This window comes from Sciurus vulgaris, assembly GCF_902686455.1.
Source record: "Sciurus vulgaris genome assembly, chromosome: 11".
In the NCBI taxonomy this organism is placed as follows: domain Eukaryota; kingdom Metazoa; phylum Chordata; class Mammalia; order Rodentia; family Sciuridae; genus Sciurus; species Sciurus vulgaris.
In genome coordinates, this window is record NC_136472.1 from 116,957,448 (window position 1) to 116,977,557 (window position 20,110).

Sequence of the window (20,110 nt, forward strand, 5' to 3'; positions counted from 1 at the left end):
GGCTTACAATAAGCCAATAGCTCTTCTCCTGTACTACCTCCCCCTCCTCTCAGAAGACTCCTAGATTTGGCTCAACTGTCACTTCCCCTGGTGATCCTGAGGTCCTCTCAGGAGTCAGGTTTTGGGGTGATCCAGTCATCCCCACTTCTTCAAGCACTGCCCCTGTTGCAATTATTAGGATAGCATAGTGAGAAGAAAGGAACTTTTTTGTCTTTGAGACAGATGGGACTCCACTGGAGTCCTAGTTCTGTCATTGGAAGACCTTGGACCAGGCAATTAATTTTTCTCTATCTCCTCATCTACAAAACGAGTCTGATAATATCTGCTTTGGAACTCATTGGGCACTATTTTTTTTTTTTTGTAATAGAAGGAAATAGGAACAACTTGCTCTTCATTAATATTACAATGGTCAAATACACAAGGGTACTTCAAAACTGGGGGATACTCTGTAGTCATTATAAAGACTTGCCATCAAGAAAGAAAAAGCTGGCAGAGAAATACTTCTAAGACATATTAAGGGTGAAGAATGAGTTGTAGAGGATATGTATGTTTCTCTCCATATGAGAAAACTCCCAAACTATGTTCTTGTTATGTGCAGACTTAATGAAAGGCAGGGAATAAGATATGGGAATGAGATAAACTGTATGTAGGATATATACATAAAATGCCCAGAGATGGTAGTTACCACTGTCACCACGCTAGGGTTCCTTGAGGGTGAGGATGTGTTTTAAATTTTGTAGCTCTAGCTCCTGGCACACCATAGTAAAAGAAAATTACTCAATGAAATGACCTAATCAGGAATCAATTGTCGAGTCAGGAAATAAGAACACTAAAGTGAATCACAGAGTCTTATGTATTGTTTGGAATGTGTTGAATGTAGGGAGGCAGCATCGTCCTTTGGGAAGAAACAGGACGGAGAGTCATGAGGCCTAGATTCCAGATGAGTGTTTCCTAAAGTAGCCCCAGGACCACCAGCAGTCATGTCTCCCAGGTGGCTTGTAAGTCACTAAGATTCCTGGGTCCCGCCCCTGATCTGAATCAGACTCTCTGGAACTGTGACACAAAAAGCCATGTTGTGTATAATTTCTCTTTTTCAGCTTTATTGAGATATAATGAAGGAATAGGAATTGTACATATTTAAGTGTATAACTCAATGTCTTTATACATGTGCACACTGTGAAATGATCACCACAGTCAAACCCATTGACGTATCTCTGAACTAACAAAGTTACCATTGTCTTCCTTCTTTTCTCCCTCCCCTCCTTCCTGACTTTCTTCTTTCCCTTCTTCCTTCCTCTTCATCTCTGCCTCTCTTTTTTTTTTTTTTCTTTCTTTCTTTTTTGTGGTGAGAATACTTGAGATCTATCCTCTTAGCAAATGAAGGAGAACACAGATAAATGGATTAGAAGACTTCATCTTGTTAAAACGTCCATACTACCTAAAGTGATCTCCAGATTCATCATAATCACTATCAAGATCCCAATGGCATTCTTTATAGAAATAGAACAAAATTTTTCAAAATTCATAAAGAACCACAAAATACTACTCCTTATGGCCAAAGCAATATTAAGCAAGTAGAACCAAGCTGGAGGTATTGTATTTCCTGACTCCAAAACACATGACAAAGCTACCATGACCAAAACAGTATGATGCTGTTGTACAGACATATGGAGCAACGGGACAGTATAGAAAGCCCAGGAATCCATACATTATTGCTCATTGATCTTCAACAAGAGTGACAAGAACACAGAGTCAGAAAAATGGTTTCTTCAGTAAATGGTGCTGGGAAAATTCCACATTCACATGCAAAAGAATGAAATTTAACCTTATACCATATATAAAGAGCAACTCAAATGTGGTAGAAGCTTAAATGTAAGACTCAAAACTATAAAATTACTGGAAGAAAACAGGGACAAAAGCTTCCTGATGTTGGTCTTGGCAATGGTCTTTTGAGATAAAAAAGCATACACAACAAAAGCAAATAGGTGAGACTATATCAAACTGAACACCTTCACAGCGAGGGAGCATCCAGCAGGGAGAAGGCAGTCTGAGGAGCAGTGGCAAACCATTTATCTCACTAGGGGTTAATGTCATTCTTTTCCACAGATACAAGCTTGAGAATGGATGGTTTTGCTCTTGTTCTGACTCCCTGTTTGACTTTGAGCAGATCATAACCTTTCTAGAATATACTTCTCTACAATGTAGGGACTGGATTTAAATGCTCTCTTAAGTTGTCAAATTCTATATCATGACTAATCCAGTACCCTGGCTTTGTGTAGCCTATATATAAGCCACAGAAGATGGACTATCCAAACCTGGTTTGAGCTGTCCTTGGGTTCCTGGGCTATCATTTGGACACCTTTCAAACTCCAAAGCTGCTTGTTATTGATCCTTGGTTCTTCATTCTTTAATTACAAAAACCAATGAGCAAGGACACTGAGCTTTGGTTTCAAATGATTAAAACCTGATTTAATTTTTAATATATTTGTGTTGTAATAAAAAATACATTCTCTCTTTCTTACACACACACACACACACACACACACACACACGGAAAGATAGCTTAAAGACTTTGGAACAGATACAGAAAACAGTGTTAGGGGAACATTACTGAAGAATGCCAATAAAATGTTCCTCTTTGGCCTTGGGTATGGCTGGAATAAGCATATATGCAGTCATCTTCGTGGGAATTGAAAGTCAGGAAAGCAGCTGACCAAGTGGAAGAGGCGGACACTAGTATATTTTCAGTGTAGCAGGCTAAAAAATGGCAATTGCTAGACCCTGCCAATAAGAAAACCAGAGGTTCTTAGATGGCAAAACCCAAGATAAATTCACCCCTCCTTTGGTCTTCAGACAGTTTCTCAAAGTCAAGAAGAAACAGCTCCATGTCTTAATAAGGATGTTCTGAAAGAGATTTCTACCACAGGAAGATACAGAGAGGTCACCCAAAACAAAAACCAGAGTCAAAAGATTCTTTCAAAAACATCTTGAAATAGACTCATAAAGTAGAGGCAAGATTACCAATGCTCATGCAGCACCAATGGTTTGGGACTGATGAATTCCTTGGGTCTAGGACACTGCCTGGCACATAGTTAGGTACCAAATAAATATGCATGAAATGAACGCAAAGCATAGATTTGTTTTCTCCACCCCACTAAGTGCACAGTTTTAGGTAACTTCCTTTATGACTCAGAGCCCCAATATCCTTATCTATAAACTTGAAATACTAATGAGATATATTTCACAAGGTTATTGAAACCACTTCAATAATAATGTTGTTGAAGCCAACAGCAGCCTTGTGAATGTACACCTTTTCTCTTTCTCCCAGTCTTGCCTTTCATAATTAAAATAGCAAGCAAAATCAGAACAGCTTAGGCTTACCTGACTCAGGAATATGAGATCAAGTCAGGGCAGCAGTGTGTGTTCCAGAAATCCCCTGCCTCTTGTCCCAGTGGCAGGACTCACCTGAAAAGTCAGAGTGGGGAAGGATGGCCATGAACTAGGATAACTGCCTACAGCTGCCACCTTCCTCTTGAGCCATCTCTGAACTGGGTCACTGGCATTCAAGGGCTCGTGGTCATGTGTAGGAATCACAGGGAGGTCACAAGAACAAACAAAAGTAAATCAAAGCCATGGTCCCCAAAGGACCTGCCATTCTTCTTTCCTCTATTGCTACTCACAAGTGTTTTCTCCACACTCTATTTCTGATATGTGTCCCATGTTGCTCTCTGTGCTACTCTGTAATCCTCCTTGTTTTGCAAATACATTGAAACAAACAAACACGGCGTTGGTATTTCTTACCTTGTATTTCTATTATGAAATGAGACACCATAATCCACATTTATTGGGCATTTTATGGGTGACAGGTAACTTTACTTGCTTTCCAACTTAATGGGGTTCAGATGGGAAAGAGTATGAGAAAGTTAAGCAGCTTGTCCAGATACCTGGGTGGTAGACTGGTTTCAAAACCCTTGGTTGTCTGCCACTATGTTTCTACATGGTGACCCTCAGTGGAGAGAAAAGTCTGAGTGATGGGATGAAAAGGGATGACTCTGAGAAGGATCATTCTGTTTAAAGATTTGCTTTCTTGTTTTCACACTCCCACTTTGTATACAGGCTAACACAAAGAGACACTCTTGTGCTCATCCCCGTATGTCAGCTCAGGGCCTCTCCCATCTCTCTTATTAGCACAACCATGAGGTTTTGTTTCACACATGGAGAGTCCGGAATCTACCATAGCATTTCTGCTAGGGGCAGGCCAGGATGTTTTCGGAGGTGAAAAAATAGGACAGGGCTGGATTTAGTGTCAGAGCACAGAGCTATGTGTGGCCAAACACTGGAGCAACTTGACTTTCCTCTTACCCATTTTGACATTCAAAGTAATTATACTAGAGTTTGAGTTGGTTATAATTGAATATTATGTCTTATTTTTTGATTACATTTTCAATAGTTTTACTTAGTGTTTCTTTTTTGACAATTTCTCCAATGCCTTTCCTCCTCTTCCTCCATATCTTCCACCTTTCCCTACCAACCGTGAATCCCTGCTGTAGACTATTTCATCAAATGCCAGCTGAAAGGTGACAACTAAGCAAACCAAAGCGCCCCACTTTTTCGTCCATGTTAAGACACATCAGAATACCTCATGTGTTGATGCCAAGGTCACAGAGGTCAGACTAAATCTGAACATGGGTATTTGAGTCTCTCAAATGAGTCAGTCAAATGGGAATGTTGGGGGATTTAGGCTGATGCTTGTCAATATCACTATGCACAAAAGATGTCTGTTTGCTACACCAAAATTTTCCAACACATAACTATTACTTTAAAGAGTGGCTAATATCCTGAATACGTTTGTCTTTGTAAGAAGTTTCTTGCTGGAGGATCAGATGACTTTTGTCGAACATTCTTTAGTCTCCTCTTTCCTTCCCTTTCCTATCCATCCACTGCCTACTCTGTGCCTCCTCAGCATCTCTGTAAGAGGTGGTCTTCTCTCCTTGCCCACTGGTACTGCCAGCCTGTGGGCAATCACTTTGGCCATCCACCTTCCCCACTAGAGTGGGAATTCCAGGCAGACCTCTTTTCTCACTCACATGGAATTCATCTTCAAGTCACTGTTACAGAGTACAATGGCTGGCACAAATTAGGCATTCAATAAATACTTGTTGAATGAATTCAGGGTAGGATGAATAGAAAAGCACATTCATTTATTTTACTGCATGTTTGACTTCATTGAAACATTTGGATTTTTATTTTGAGTATCATTCATTCATAGTGCTTCTCTCCCTTCCTCAGTCAATAGTGAGTGTCCTTCATGCCTCAGGCATTGTTCTAGGTACCAGGAGGTGTGAGATGTGGTCCCTTTTCCCCTGAGAGGTCCAGAGTGGACTGCACCTATCAAGTTGGTTCTGAGTCAGTCCACCATGCTTGGTGAATCACCACCCCTATGAGTGGAGTCTTGGAGTGGCTCTTAGTGGGAGGTTGCAGAGGAGGAAGACATTTTCCTTATTCTTGAGAGCTCCCACAGCTCATAAGGAAGCAAACAAATAAATACATGAAATACATAATAATAAATGTATGCCTAGTAAAAGAAAATAGTGAGATACAGTAGAAATGGCTGGGGATTTTTGCAGAGGTAGAACAATGAGTTTTTCTGTTGTATGGAATCCCCCGTGTTTTCTCAACTAATATACAATTTATTTAACAAATATTTTTTCTGTACTTCCATATGTTCAGCACTACGCAAAGGCTGGACATATAACAGTGAACAAGAAATGCGTGAGACCTGCTTACATGGAAGCCACAAGGTAAGGCACAAGTGTCTGCCACATAGGTGAGAGTGGAAGTGAGTAGGAGTGAGCAGAAGTGAGACAGACAGGAAGTAGAGTCAGGAGCAGTAAGAAAAAGAGAGATCAAATCTAAGAGCTACTGGTCAGTTCCCTGCTTCTGGGTCCAAGGATTCCAAAGATAGTGACTGTAACTTTTGGAATTTTAACTTTCTCCCTCAGAAATTTTTACAAGAAAATCTCTATATTTTTGAGGTGACTAAATGTGGGTGTCTTGTTTGTTTTGCAAGCTATAACAGCACCACAGACTGGGTAGCTTACCAAAAAATAGGAGTTTACTCCTCCAAGTTTTAGAGACTGGGAAGTCCAAGATCAAGGCACCAGCAGGTTTGATTATCTGGCAAGGGCAGCCTCCTCCAGAGGGAGGAAACTGGCATCCCCACAAGGCAGAAAGCAGAGGAGCAAGAGACCTCATGATATATGAAGCCTCTTCTAAAAGGGCACGAATTCCATTCAGGAGGGAGGAATCTCATGGCCTGATCATCTCACAAAGGCCCCACCTCTCAATACTACCATTCTGGCATTGCCTGAATTCTGGAGGGGACACTTTAAAACCACAGCAATGTGTTTGGTAGGAGGTTGATAAATGTCTAACTGCAGCAATCTAGAAGACTGGGAGGAGGTAGCTTATTTCTAAGTAACTTGCTTAACTCTGATTTCCAATTTATTTGGGGGTTTAGTCCCTCTGTATCTACTATTCATTTCCTATAACTCTTAAAAAATGTTTCGATTTTTACATTGGTAGGAAACATCAGATCTTATGTTCATTTCATGCATATTTATTTGACACTTACTATGTGCTGGGTAGTGTCCTAGATCTGAGGAATTCATCAGGCCCAAACTATTGACTCTGTATAAACATCAATGATCTCAGTCTAACTTTATGAGTCTACTTTAAGGTATGTCTGAAAGAATCTTTAGACTCTTGTTTTTTGATAAAATGACTCAGATTGCGTGTTTGTGATTTGGTTTTAATTACTAAAGGGAATATAGAACCAAAATGAATATCATAAAAAGACTAAAATTAAAACAATTGGGGAATTCAGAAGCATTGTCTCTGGGACGGTCCTAAATCACACTCTACTTTATCAGGCTTACAAGGAAGACAAACAAGGCTCAAAGGACTATCACCCTATACCTTTGCAAAAAGAAACCTCTTCTTTTAAATATTGACTGAATACCTAATGAAGCTAGTGACAAGGCTAGTCACTTTCACATGCATTATTTCATTCAGTGGTTTCAATAACCTTGTGAAATATATCTCATTAGTATTTCAAGTTTATAGATAAGGATATTGGGGCTCTGAGTCATAAAGGAAGTTACCTAAAACTGTGCACTTAGTTAGTGGGGTGGAAAAAACAAATCTATGCTTTGTGTTCATTTCATGCATATTTATTTGGTACCTAACTATGTGCCAGGCAGTGTCCTAGACCCAAGGAATTCATCAGTCCCAAACCATTGGTGCTGCATGAGCGTTGGTAATCTTGCCTCTACTTTATGAGTCTATTTCAAGGTGTTTTTGAAAGAATCTTTTGACTCTGGTTTTTGTTTTGGGTGACCCCTCTGTATCTTCCTGTGGTAGAAATCTCTTTCAGAACATCCTTATTAAGACATCGTTCTGTCTGAATGGAGGTAATTGCAAAACTCGACTGCTAACAAACTAAACAGCAATTCACACACACTCACAAAGGCTCATTCAAAAGCCTTACACCCATATTCTCTAAAATTTCTACTTGTCATAGAAAACAGATATAGAAGGCACTTTCTTTTAATGGTTTGTCAGCCAATGGAGCCTCAGAAATATGTTCATAAACCCATTACACGGGGAACTTGCATTTTCTGTATTGGTATGACATAAATGAAATACAAATAATATGTTACTTTTACTATAACATCAATATATCATGAGTCCATCTATCCAATAAATATTTATTTGCTAAATTCAGTGAATTAGACAATGAGCTAGACCAACAGAAATGCACACATGAAAAGAATTTTTATATTCCCTTGAATAACATTTACTGATATAGTTGAGATACAGATTTTACAGTGAAACCTGCTGTTATGTTTTCTCAGCACATTGCATTTTGCTTTCATGATGTTTCATAAACTTAAATTTTTCATTCTTAATGCATTCTCTCTTCAAAAATATTATTTTTAAGCCAAGCTCACCGAAGTGTCCTCTCTAAAGAAAATGGAATTCCCTATTTAAGATGATTTTACACTTGTTATGGAAATATTGATTCAAAAAGAGAGTCTGAGATTGGATACTCTTTGCCTGAAACTCAAGTAGAAAGGAAGACCATTAATAGCAGGATGATGAATGTCCTCAAATAAAGTCATCCTTTCTCAGAGTTTCTAAGACAAGTCATGTTTGCAGTGGTCTTTGGAGAAACGAATGGGGTTTGGGGGCTGGGAATGTATCTCAGTGGTGCAGCACTTGCCTGGCATACGCGAGACCCTGGGTTCCATCCCCAGGGCTGAAGAGGGAGAGAGAGAGAGGGAGAGAAGGATGAATGGACAATAAGAGCAAGATAATGATGTTCTCATGCACACATCCCTGATTGAGTTAGAGTTTCTTTTTCATTCATTCAGCAAATATCTATGAGTATTTACTACCTTCAAGTAAAAGAAGATTATTAAAAATAAAGTAAGAATGAAAATGTCCCTAGCTAAATATGTGTGTGTGTAAACTATATTTTTTATGAATTCAAAAGTTAAAACATGATTTTTTAATGCTTATAGAATGGGATGCCAGGAGTCTAGTGCCAGTTATTATACCTCTTTTGCCCAAAAGAGGCAGGTTAAAGGATGGGATTATGGCATTTCTTAAGAGTGGTTGTTAAACTATATTGATGCTTATGAGGAATATACAATAGTAGCTAATAACTAGAATGTACACAAAGGCAGGAGAAAATGCAAAGATGCAGAAAGGAGGAAGAACGTGGCACTGAGCATCGACCTCCATACTCCAGGGACATGAATTCCATGTGACTCTGACCACTACTAACTACTGTTTATTGAATGCTTCCCAAATGCCAGGGACAGAAGATTTATATATAATATTCTTATATCATTTCCATACTTGCATAGTGAATCAGGTCATCTTTTCCCCCATTTTATCCACTTTCTAAGGAAGGATGCATGACAAAGAGGAATGACAGTGTGGAAGTCCAGAGTCAGGATGCAAGCAAGGATTAACAGTCCGACTCCAACGCTTACCCTATGTTGCTAACCTCTGATCGAGTTCAGCCTAAAATTCAAGGCAGGAAACTTAGCTGAAAGAAAACAAAGTGATCACAAAAATAGTGATTCTTACTTTTTGTTGAATCTCAGACTCCTATCACAACTTTATGAAAGTTATAGACTTTCTCCTTGGAAAAACACATCTAGGTTCACAAGTTTGCGTGTGAATGTTTTGGAGGTTTTCAAACTTCTCAAAACTAAGGCTGTGAATCTGTGACCTGAAAGTTGTTACTCAAGGACTCCAGATCACAGACAGGACTTGACTGGGGTGGTGTTCATAGGCATGTCTCCTTGACCAGACCAACCCAGCTGATGCAAAGTCTCTAATATAAGCAATTATTTACAATCATAGAATTGATCCTTCATAAGACTGTTAATAGAGACCCCAAATTGTAAGGATATTCTCAAAGAATACAAATTCCAACCTGATTCTTGCAGCATCCTTTAGAGAGCCAACAGTAGTATCTAAGTTAGGAGGAAGGAAGGATGCTAGAATCATGTCACCCTATCACTGGGCTATGCTCCTTGGTCATGACCTTGAGGTTCAAGGAATTGGCTCAGGCAGTCCCACACTGAGTAGCCATTTCACAGACAGCCCACAGCCCAGCAGGTCACTGCTCTCTAACTCTGTCATCATGACACTACCATCTGCGGCAACTGAGCTGAGATTTCTCAAGACCAAATTTATCACACCCAACATTCCATTCTTACATAAGAATCACCTGCCGCGGTGCATAAATTTCAGCACCTAGCAGAGCCAAGGGTAATCAAGATTTAAAAGGAAGGGGCCTGAATAAATATCAAGCAGATTTCCTCTCTGTGGGGCCGAGTTCTGAAAAATCTTTGTGCCCTCACATGCCCCTCGAAGGAAACTGTCCTTTTTCTACTTTCTGTCTGCATCGTTATTGCCAGGGGAATGAGGCTCAAAGAGCCACAGGCAATCTATCTTCTGGGAGGTTCTGTTCAAGCTATGACCTCAGTTCTCTCCAGTTTATGTCTCTCCTCACAAATTTCAGTTTGCTCTCATCACCAGCTAAATTAACCATAAAGCAAAGCCTTCACTGACATTACTGAAGCCCAAGAGGAATCAGTCCAAGCCTGGAGCTGGGCCTCATCCTACTAAAGGCAGTGACTAGCCTAAGGGGAAGTGCAGGAAGGGCCCTTACATCCCTATGTTTGTACAGCACTTTGGATCATCTAGAAGATTCCCATTGCTTCAGACTTCAGAGTGGAGTACAGGTGTGTTCGCAGAAAGCTGCAGAAGGAGGAAGAATTGCCTAAGGAGTGATAGGACTGAGAGAACCGTGGATGGCAGAGGGGCATAGGGAGGAGGGTTTCTCCTCACCTAAAAAAAGGACCGAGAAAATTACCTACGGCTCTGTTTGGAGCACTTTGGGGAAATGATATCAGGCTTAACAAATATCTAAAAAGGTTTGACTCCATGACCTTGGGCAAACAGTTCCCTCCTCTGGGTTTCCATTTGTTAAGATACAGGAATAGAAGGAAGCTTCTTCCTGCACCAGCATGCCAAGATGCAAGGTGGAAGAAAAGGCCTTTGAAGCCAACATAATTACTCCTCTGTCCAGGGAAATATAAACAACAATAACTGCAACAGCCTTCAGTTCGGCTTTTGAATGAGTTCTTTGCTTGTGTCTGAGAGGTAAAGTAGTTCATTCCTTGGGGAAATGTTGAATGTGGAATGGCGGGCCATGCCCAGTTCACTTTAGTTTCATGACGTCACACTGAATCATTTGTAATACAAAGAACATTCAATACAAAATTTCACTAAGTGTCCACCATGGGTCTAGGGCTTCAGTAAGTTCTGTGGGGTAGATAAAGAGAGAGTGTGTGACAAGTTCAGAGAGTCTTCAAGCCATTAACATTTTCTCAGAGGTTTACATGTTCTGTTTTTAAAAACCAAGCACAAAATGAGCTATTATATTTTACAGGTCTCTTTTTTAAAAATAAACATTACTTCTCTCTACTAACAGAAGTCACTGAGTTTGATCAAAAATTGGCTTGTTTTTATGCTCTTACTAATACATTCTGCACATGTTTTATTTATCTTTGCTATGCATGTCTATGAGATGCTTTGCTTTGGCATTTATAGGGCGTATTATTGGCTTGGATTCTGGTTAGATGCCTCTAGGTAAAGCACAAATAAGTCAATCAAGAAACTTGAATTTTCAAACAAATGCATGCCTGTACATTTTGAAGTTCCACTCCAGTGCAATCACTGTATGACATGAAAGCAAACTAAAGGAATTGTTTTTTGGAAACTGTCCTAATTCCTAAGTGTGCTCATTGGTTAATAGTTTTGCACATCCTTGGAATACCAAGTACTACTTCAAGCTAATTCCCAGTGACCTGCTGTTATTCTTTGGTGTGCACTTATTCTTATGCCAGGTTGATAGATGGTCAGTAATGCCATCTTCCCAGACTGCTTTATTTTCCTTTGAAGTTTTCTAAGACAAAGCACTTACCAATGTGCTATAAGTGATAATCACTTCCACAATACACCTTGGGTAAAAACTGAACTTTTCTGAAAGTAAAAATGATTCAAATGAGGTCTCTCTTTCCAATGCAATTTATCTTCATTATAACCTGAAAGTACTTGTCCTAGACTTTCTGTATAAATATACTTGTGTGAACTTTCCACTACATGTGTAGTAATACATTATGATACATAGAATAGCTACTCATAGGATTTTCTAGTCACATTCCATATATCTAAGAAGTTTTCTTCCAATAATTTAAAGAACTATGTTGGGACCTTAGGTGTTCAGAATTGATCATACTGTTCAATTCATGAGATATCAAGGCACCTTAGGTCCACTGGCTGTGTGGTGAACAGCAAGATAACAATAGCAGGTATTTGGGGTGACCAACCCCTCGGACTTTCCCAGGATACAACACTGGCCATGGGAATGCTCCAGGCACATAGGGAATAGCCCAGTCATCCTACAGGTATTATAATTCCCCAATTATCAGGATCACACATTTCAGCACCTAGCAGAGCCAGGAAGTACTGTGTTGAATAAACTGGGCACAACACTTTGCTTCTGTGTACTGTAGTTTCCCCAGATACAAATTAGAGATATGGGACTGAGTCCTCTGGGGTCCAGGAAGACCCTGTTTACAACTAGACAGATCCCTGCCACTTCTATGCCTTACTTTCACCTTGAACTTGAAGAAAACCCCTGTTGTCATTTGCCCATTGGTGCACTCCCATTCCAAAGTGCTAGCTTTGGAATACCATGGGCAGCCGTGAATGGGGTCTTTGTCCACATCACATGTTATTCAGGAAGAACAACATTGCCACTCTGTGTTTTAAGGGAGTAGAGTGACTGAGAAGTTATAATTGTCATAGTTCTCAAAAGCAGAGGAAACAGGTATAGCTTCTGTCTAGCTTTCCAATTTCTTTGGGGAGAAAGAAAATTGCAATTCTTCTTAGTAGCGATTTTCTATCTTTAGCTATGCTTCTAGCCTTCAGCTCTGTGCTGAAACTTCCCTAAACCTCTCCAGTTCTCAACTGGCCTTTGAGGACATGGATGAACAACTTTTTTAACTATTGAAAAGGGTTCAGGGTGGAGAAGTAAATCCTTCACATTTTAAGTCACAATATGGTAAAAGCTAACATTTACCCAGGGTTGACTGAATATCTATCTCAGTGCAGGATTTGGCCAATTAAACTTCACCATGATAGTTCCATGAAGGAACTATTGCTCCCATTTCACAGGAAAGAAAAATGAGACTGAGGGAGGTTAGGTAATTTACCATTACATACTTGGTAAGGTTGGAGTTTGGATTTAAGCCCAAGCAGTTTGGCTCTAAAACCAATGCTTAGAGCCCCCTGCCACAATAATAAATTTAAAAAAAAGCAGCTAGCTGGTGTCCCTGTACAAACAGAACCCAAGCCCAAGCACTGAGAAAGCTCTTTGTTAAAGTAGACCTAAGACTTAACAGAACACACGTGCCCAGGGAGCACAGCACGTGTGTCTGTCTACCTATTTAGGTCAAAAGGCACAGGCTTTCTGATGGTAGGTATTAAAGGATCTGAAGAAAGAGATTGTAATCTGTTGATTAATTCAGAAGTGAGCTATATTGCCCTGCCAATCTGCAATATTATTTCTTCAGTACCTCTATTTCCCTTCCTGAAAGATGAACATGATATTTCCTAGGTGTCTATGAAAAATGTCTGGGTAAAATAAAGGGAAAGCACAATGCAAACTGTAAAGTGCTTTAAAACAATCATCCCATATGTTAAGCAGTTTTCAAAATAGCAATTTCTTCAAATGCCCTTGAAAAGCAAATGAGACACAGCTGCTAGAATGCTCTGCAAGGAGACGGAAATCCAGTTCTTTCAAACATTCAAGGGGAAAACACACACCGTAAAATTGCCCCAAAGATGAATTTTACAAGAAGCATGGAAGTGTCATCAAATTTTTCAGTGGTTAATTCTAAAAAAAAAGTGCCAGCATTGCAAAGATCAAACAAGGTAGTTCTTCAAGAGAAACTTGGGGAAATGCTCTTTAATGACCTTTGCATAAAAGTTAGAGATATAAATGATACTCACCTAAGGAGCAGGAGTGAGGGAACCCAGTTTGCCGGCTCTTCTCAATTTTTTCCAAAGACAAGTCTGATGGGGAAAAAAATAAGGAGGCTGTTTAAAAAAAGGAAGGAAGGGGGAAAAAAAGCAAAGAAGGATGAGGTGTCCGTGGAAGGCTGTGAGGCTTTGGGAGTGACTCAGCACTTGCCAAGGGGCAGTGACAATTAAGAGTTTGCTGAAAGAATTAAACTCAGCATTCCCTGTAATCTCAGAACAAGACTGCACCACTAAAAATGTTCAACAATGCATTTGGGGGGCTGCGGTGTGACAGAAGTTGCTTGGGGGTGAGGGAACTCAGGGATAAGTCACGAATTCCTCAGAGGGAGTTACCCGAGGCCGGAGGAAGCTAGTTGGGTCTCTGCCCTCCTCCCAGTTTCTCTCCCCCTCTCGAGGGATTTCTGCCCTTTTACAAGAAGCCAAAGGGAACAAGCGAGCTGGCCAATGGGCAATGAAATTGTGGAACAAGCCAAACTTCATATTCACTTGTAGCATAAAGTATAACATGCATACATTGTATAAACAATCCCAAGATGGGGAGGAGGGAAGACTGGCCACATCTCTGGGCGCCAGAGAATCATTCATGCAAATGCCTGTCTCTGGATGGAAGAGCAGTTAGGTTATCCAAGATGGAAGCTAAGCAGATTTTTAAAATTCTTTGGGGAGAAAGAAAATCTCAGTTCTTCTTAGTAGCTAATTTCTATCTTTAGCTACGCTGTCAGACCTTAAGTTCTGTGCTGAAACATCCCTAAACCTCTCTTCTTCTAAACTAGCCTTTGAGGACATAGATGAACAACTTTTTTCACTGTTGAAAAGTATGTGTGAGTCAGGGCAGGGGGGAGTTGACCTTTCATATATTTGTACATAGATGTTTTTATCATAAAACTCATAATGGAAATCTAGGTGTTTCTTTTCTCTTTCCTTCCTGAGAACTCCCCATTCCACCCTACTCCTGCCACAGGTTATAGAAAGGAAAGGGGGAAAAAAAGGTAGTGCCATAGTGTTATTTTTTCTATTTTAGGAGGCAAGAATAAGCCTTCACATCTGAAGGCAAAAATAAGGCAAAACAAAACAACAACCAAAAGAGGGTTAAGAATTGGAGATTTGCCATTTCTCTATTAAGTTTTCAAAGTGCTTGTGTTGATTTATTTCTCATTCTAGAATAAATTCAGGTGTAAAACAACGTTTTTGTAAGTTGTGCTGCCAGCCAACCTATTTTTCGTTCACAAATGAAGCCGTTTGGTGCTCAAGAACGGATTGCAAGAAATAAAAGGGTATGACAATTTGCAGACAGCTATCAAAACCAAGCAAGCTTCTATAATGTGGCTTTCCCCTTTAAAAAAATAAAGTTATTCTTGTAATTGATATTCTTTCCTTTTGAGTAGAAAATAATTAAATTGGGTTGAACCTTCTCTCTCTCTCTGACTCTCTCGGCCCTTCCATTTTGGAGTTTCTGCAGGACAAGGGAAGAAATGTTCTGTTTTTAATCAACTAGAACAGTACTAATTTGAATTTGAAACATTCGGGTTCCAAGGAAACTAAACTTTAGTTTTATGGAGTGGGATGAGCCTTCCCTCTCATGGGACAAACAATGTAATGGACTGAATGTGTCTATCTGAAATCCTTTTGTCCTCTGCCTGTCAGTAGCAAAGAACCAGCCATCTATCCACACATGCGTGTTCATAAGCATGAGCTGAGTCCCATGACCAACAGCAAAGTAAGCTGACTCCTTGATTCTGACCAAGCCAGTTACTTGCATTTGAGTTTGGTTTGGATTTAGATGAGCAATTCAATAACTGTATAGTGAAAGGAAGACTAGGGGCTTAGGAACCAAATCCCACAGCAACCTTGGTAAGGATTTTGCTCTTTTATGGGCAGCTTAGTAGATAGGGTCAGTCTTTTAATTTACTTAACAATTTGCAGAGAGCTTTCCCTTTGTAACACTTAATCGTTTCTCCTCAACTCAATTTCTTCATCCATACAATTGGGTTAATACAACTTATTGTACAGGGCTATCATAAGAACTAAATAAAACATGTATATAATAAGATGCTTACTATAGTGCCTGACACATCAAAATTAAATGATTGTTTCTTGCCCACCTTGCTCTTATGTGGCTCTGCTGTTAAATCTTGGTTCTCAATAAAGTCATGTTGACCGTAGTCACCTTCTGTCCTGCCCACTCCCAAAACCAAAACACAGCTAAACAGAAACAGTTCACTAATTTTGACAACCTTCCTGAATCTTTTCAAAGGAACCCTGTTACCTTATACCTATTGTAACAATTTATGGAACACTTACCATGAGCCATGAACTGTAATAAATATTTTACATGGACAATCGCATTTCATTTCCCCTACAACCCTACGAGTTCAATATTATGGTGATTGCTCTCTTGCTTTAAACTAACTTGATCACTTCTGTGAAGGAATTCCCCAAGTATTATAAAATAGCTCTCTTTTATGTTTTATTATTGTAATGGACTGAATGTGTCTATCTGAAATCCATATATTGAAATGTTAAACCTCAAAGTGATGGCATTAGGAGGTGGAAGCTCTGAGGGAAAGTTAGGTCATGAGGGTGGAGTCCTTATGAATGGGATTTTAGTGTAGTTGTGAAAGGAACCTGAGAGAGTTCTCTTATCCTCTTTCTGCCAGGTAGTATACAATGAGACATGGACGCGTGTGACCTAGAAGAGGGCCCTAACCCAATGTGATCCAGGTGAAACCCTGATCTTGGACTTCCAGACTCCAGAACCATGAGAAATAAATTTCTATTGCTTATCAACCACCCAGTTCACAGCATTTTGTTATAGTAGTTCAAACTTAAGACAATTATCATCATTGCAAAGCATTCATGCAGTGGCGTACTGAGTTGTATTTTATAAATGTTGTTCAAGCAAAGCACTAGGATAGTTTCACTCCTCCAGAATGTGATTTTTGTTGTTGTGGTGGTTTATTTGGTTTTGCCCCAGGGAAGAAGGAATTTAGATGAAGGTGTCCACTATCTCTCTCTTAAATCACATGGGAACTTCCTATCTCTAATTTATGTTTATGGACTTATAAATAAGAATAGCCCAAACTCCTATTCATAACTCTTTAAGAACTGCAGCAAGTTTCTACACAGTGCCAAATTGACAACCCTGAGAAGATGGCAGTGATTGGCCACCTTGTTGAAAGGAAGAGCAAGAACAGGTAGAGGAATGTTCTCATGGCAAGTAGACACATTAACAACTACAGAATGGTACACACGTTGGCTCACATGGAATTGGAAAACTTTCCATACAAATACTCCTAATAGTGAATAAACTTGAAGGTTAGGGGAACAATGAAGAATGTCTATATGTGATAGAGAAACATTGACCAGGAAAAGTCTTCAGTTGAAAAGACACGTGACATCCCTTTTTCAGAACCTCAGCCAAGTGGTTCCTTTAGAAAAATTCCTAAAATGGAACATTAGGGCATACTTTTTGTATTATGCTTGGCTTCATTTTATTTTTTTAATAAATATTTGTACAAGCATATACTTAGACCTTATTTTCTTTTGATCAATTTTTGAGATTTTAGGAGATAATGTTTCCTACTTCTAGGGAAACTAAAAGGGATCAAAAGGGACTTCATGCAGAGTCTTGCCATTACATCTAAATTCCCTACCAGCAGTATTGATACCCTAGACATGCCAGTTACTATCGATGAAAATATTCTCTCTCCTCTCCAAAGCCAAACCTTCCACTTGGATACTAGACACTATCACTATTTGCCAACCCAACAAAATTGCTTAAGGAAGATTTTTCTCTCTTTCCTAAAACATTAATCTGTTCCTTTCTTCTAGAACATTCCCATTAGCATACAATCATATAGTAATTTCTCTTACCCAGAAACAAACAACAAATCCCCCAGCTTGACCCTACTTTCCCTGCCTGTTTCCATCCCATTCCTTTGCTTCCTTTTGCAGGAACCTCAAGAGGTGGCCTTTTTTCATTGCCTTGCGACTGTTCTCTCTTAAGCTACTGAAACCAGACGTTAACCATCACTGTTCCAGTCCATTTTGTTCTTGCTCAGGTCACCAATGATGCCCAGTTGTGAAATTTAATGAGCCATTTTCAGTTTTGCTCTTACTGAGTCCATTGGCAGCATTCAGCACTATTTTCCAATCCCTTCTACTTGATATACTTCTTTCTCTTTGGGTTTTAGGGCACTGAGCCCTCCTAGTATTCCTTCTACCTCCATGATATCTCTTTGGTGTCTCCCTGATGAGTTCTTTCTTTTTTTCTTGCCTTTTTAATGTGAGGGGAAACCCAGGGCTGAGTCCCTGTCTTCTGCTCTTTATTATTTATATCCTCTCACTTGATAATCTTATCTAGCCTCACAGTTTGTAAAACCAACACATTGTTGACTCCTAAATCTCCATTTATTTTAGCCCAAACACACACAAAATTCTCCTGCAATCCCCACCTGTGCATGATTCACAACCAACATGGCCTCTGCAATCAGGTGTCTAATAGGCATTTCAAATTCAGTGTGTTCAAAATCAAAATCCCAATATTTCCTACAAAGCTGCTCTCCCTATAGCCATCTCAATCAAGAGAAATTTAATCTTTCCAGATGCCAAAGCCAAAACTTGGCATCCTTTTTTCACTCATACTCTACATTCCATCTATCATGAAATTCTGTTGAGTCATAATTTCAAAATATAGCTGAAATCAGATGACTTTCCACCACCACCACCAACCAACCCATAGGCTGAGCGACATCATCTACTGCTTTGGTTACTGGCATAGTATCCTAACTAGGCTCTTAGTTTCTACCCTTGATCTTTCAATGTATTCTCAACATAATTTCCCAAAAGATTATGTTTTAAAAGTCAGCTCTTCCTCTACATCTCGCAGTGACTCCAATTCTATTTATATCAAACCCAAAGTCTTTTTTCAGCATACTACAAAGTCTTATATGGTCTTCCCCTTGCCTCTTTATTTTGTCCATGACCTCATACTATTCCTTTGCATTCTTTACTTCAGCCACACTGACCTCCGCTCTTCCTTAATGGGCTGACATATTATTACCCTTTGACCTTTACACAGCCTGGGTTCTCCATTGTGACTCTCTCCTCCAGGCGTACACTTCAGATCTCACCTCCTTCAGGTCTTTGTTCAAATGGTACCCCTATTTAAAATGGCAACTGTGCACACAACCCTCCCTGCCAGCCAGTCCCTGCAGTTTTGAGCCTTACTCATCTGCTTTGATTTCCTTTTCCCCATAGCATCTTCTACCAGGAATATTAATATATTTATTTATGTAGTATGCTTATTGTGTGTCTTCTTTTGCTAGAATGTAGGTTCTGCCTGGGTCACATCTTTTCCTAAGCACCTATAATAGTACTTTCATGTGAAGTTACTGAGTGCTGAGCTGAAATGAATGAAATGAAATGGGCTTCCAAGGAGAGAATCTGAATTGATAGCACTGTGCTTGTATGAAAAAAAAAAAAAAAAAAAAAAAAAACCTAAAATAGCTTCATGAAGGATTACTGTCCAGTATCTAATTAGATTATAAAGAAGAAGACAGGTCACCTGAATACATTCCCATTTATTGGCAAGGAGACAATGTGGAATGACAGCAAGAAAGAAAATGGAGACATATCTTCCCTCATTTTTATTTTAATATTCAGTCAACATATTTTCAGATGACTCAAGAATGAGTTTGGAATAGATCATACTAATGTGTCATACAAAGTCATGAAAAAGTTGAAGGATTCGTTTAAAAAGGAAAACAAAATAATTCTCACTTTTTCTAATGTTCATTGTAGTTCCACACAAACTCTTTGACCCATAGATGTCTGCCTGTGGTTTGTACGTCTGATATTTAAGTCCCATTTCATTAAAGTGGCCTCAGAAAAGAGTAGCAGTCCACAGAAAGTTCATTTCTGCCAGCCTTGGAACTCTTAAGGAAAATTGAGTAGCACAACATTCTCAATGTAGACACTTGTACCTGCAGCATTACTACCACCTGGGAACTTGCTATAATCAAAAATTGTTGGGTTCCACCTGACCCCCAGACTTATATAAGAAACTCTGAGGACAGTACTTTGCCATCTTTGATTCTTTAAATCCTCCAGGTGATTCTGATGCCTACTCAGGTTTGTGAACTGTTGAAGCAAAATTGTTCATATGCAAGTTTACAACAACTTTGGTAACAGGGTAATGCTAAAGTACAGACTTCTTTCATTGACAAATGCTACTAATTTGCTAGGCCATCCAGCACCCAACAATGACTCAACGGACTTCCCTCTTGCACTAACCTTTGTGAAATACTCTTTCTGGGCATTCTTCCTCAGATTAATGAGAAAGTGGCAGAATACTCCCATATTCCAGAAGACTAAATTTCATCGATTTCACAATGCTCTGAGCTGCTTGGCTCTAGGC

General features: G+C 39.5%; 1 protein-coding gene across 9 annotated transcripts in view; it reads right to left on the minus strand.

The window, feature by feature from the left end:
- The window catches only part of LOC306640373 (uncharacterized protein), a 258,856-nt gene that overhangs the window by 71,574 nt on the left and 167,172 nt on the right, over positions 1–20,110 (minus strand). For all 9 annotated transcript variants that reach the window (XM_079104580.1, XM_079104579.1, XM_079104578.1 and 6 more), the window contains one exon: positions 13,663–13,725. In XM_079104580.1, coding sequence (XP_078960706.1) covers positions 13,663–13,725 — 63 coding nt within the window. The remainder of the gene's footprint in view (positions 1–13,662; positions 13,726–20,110) is intronic.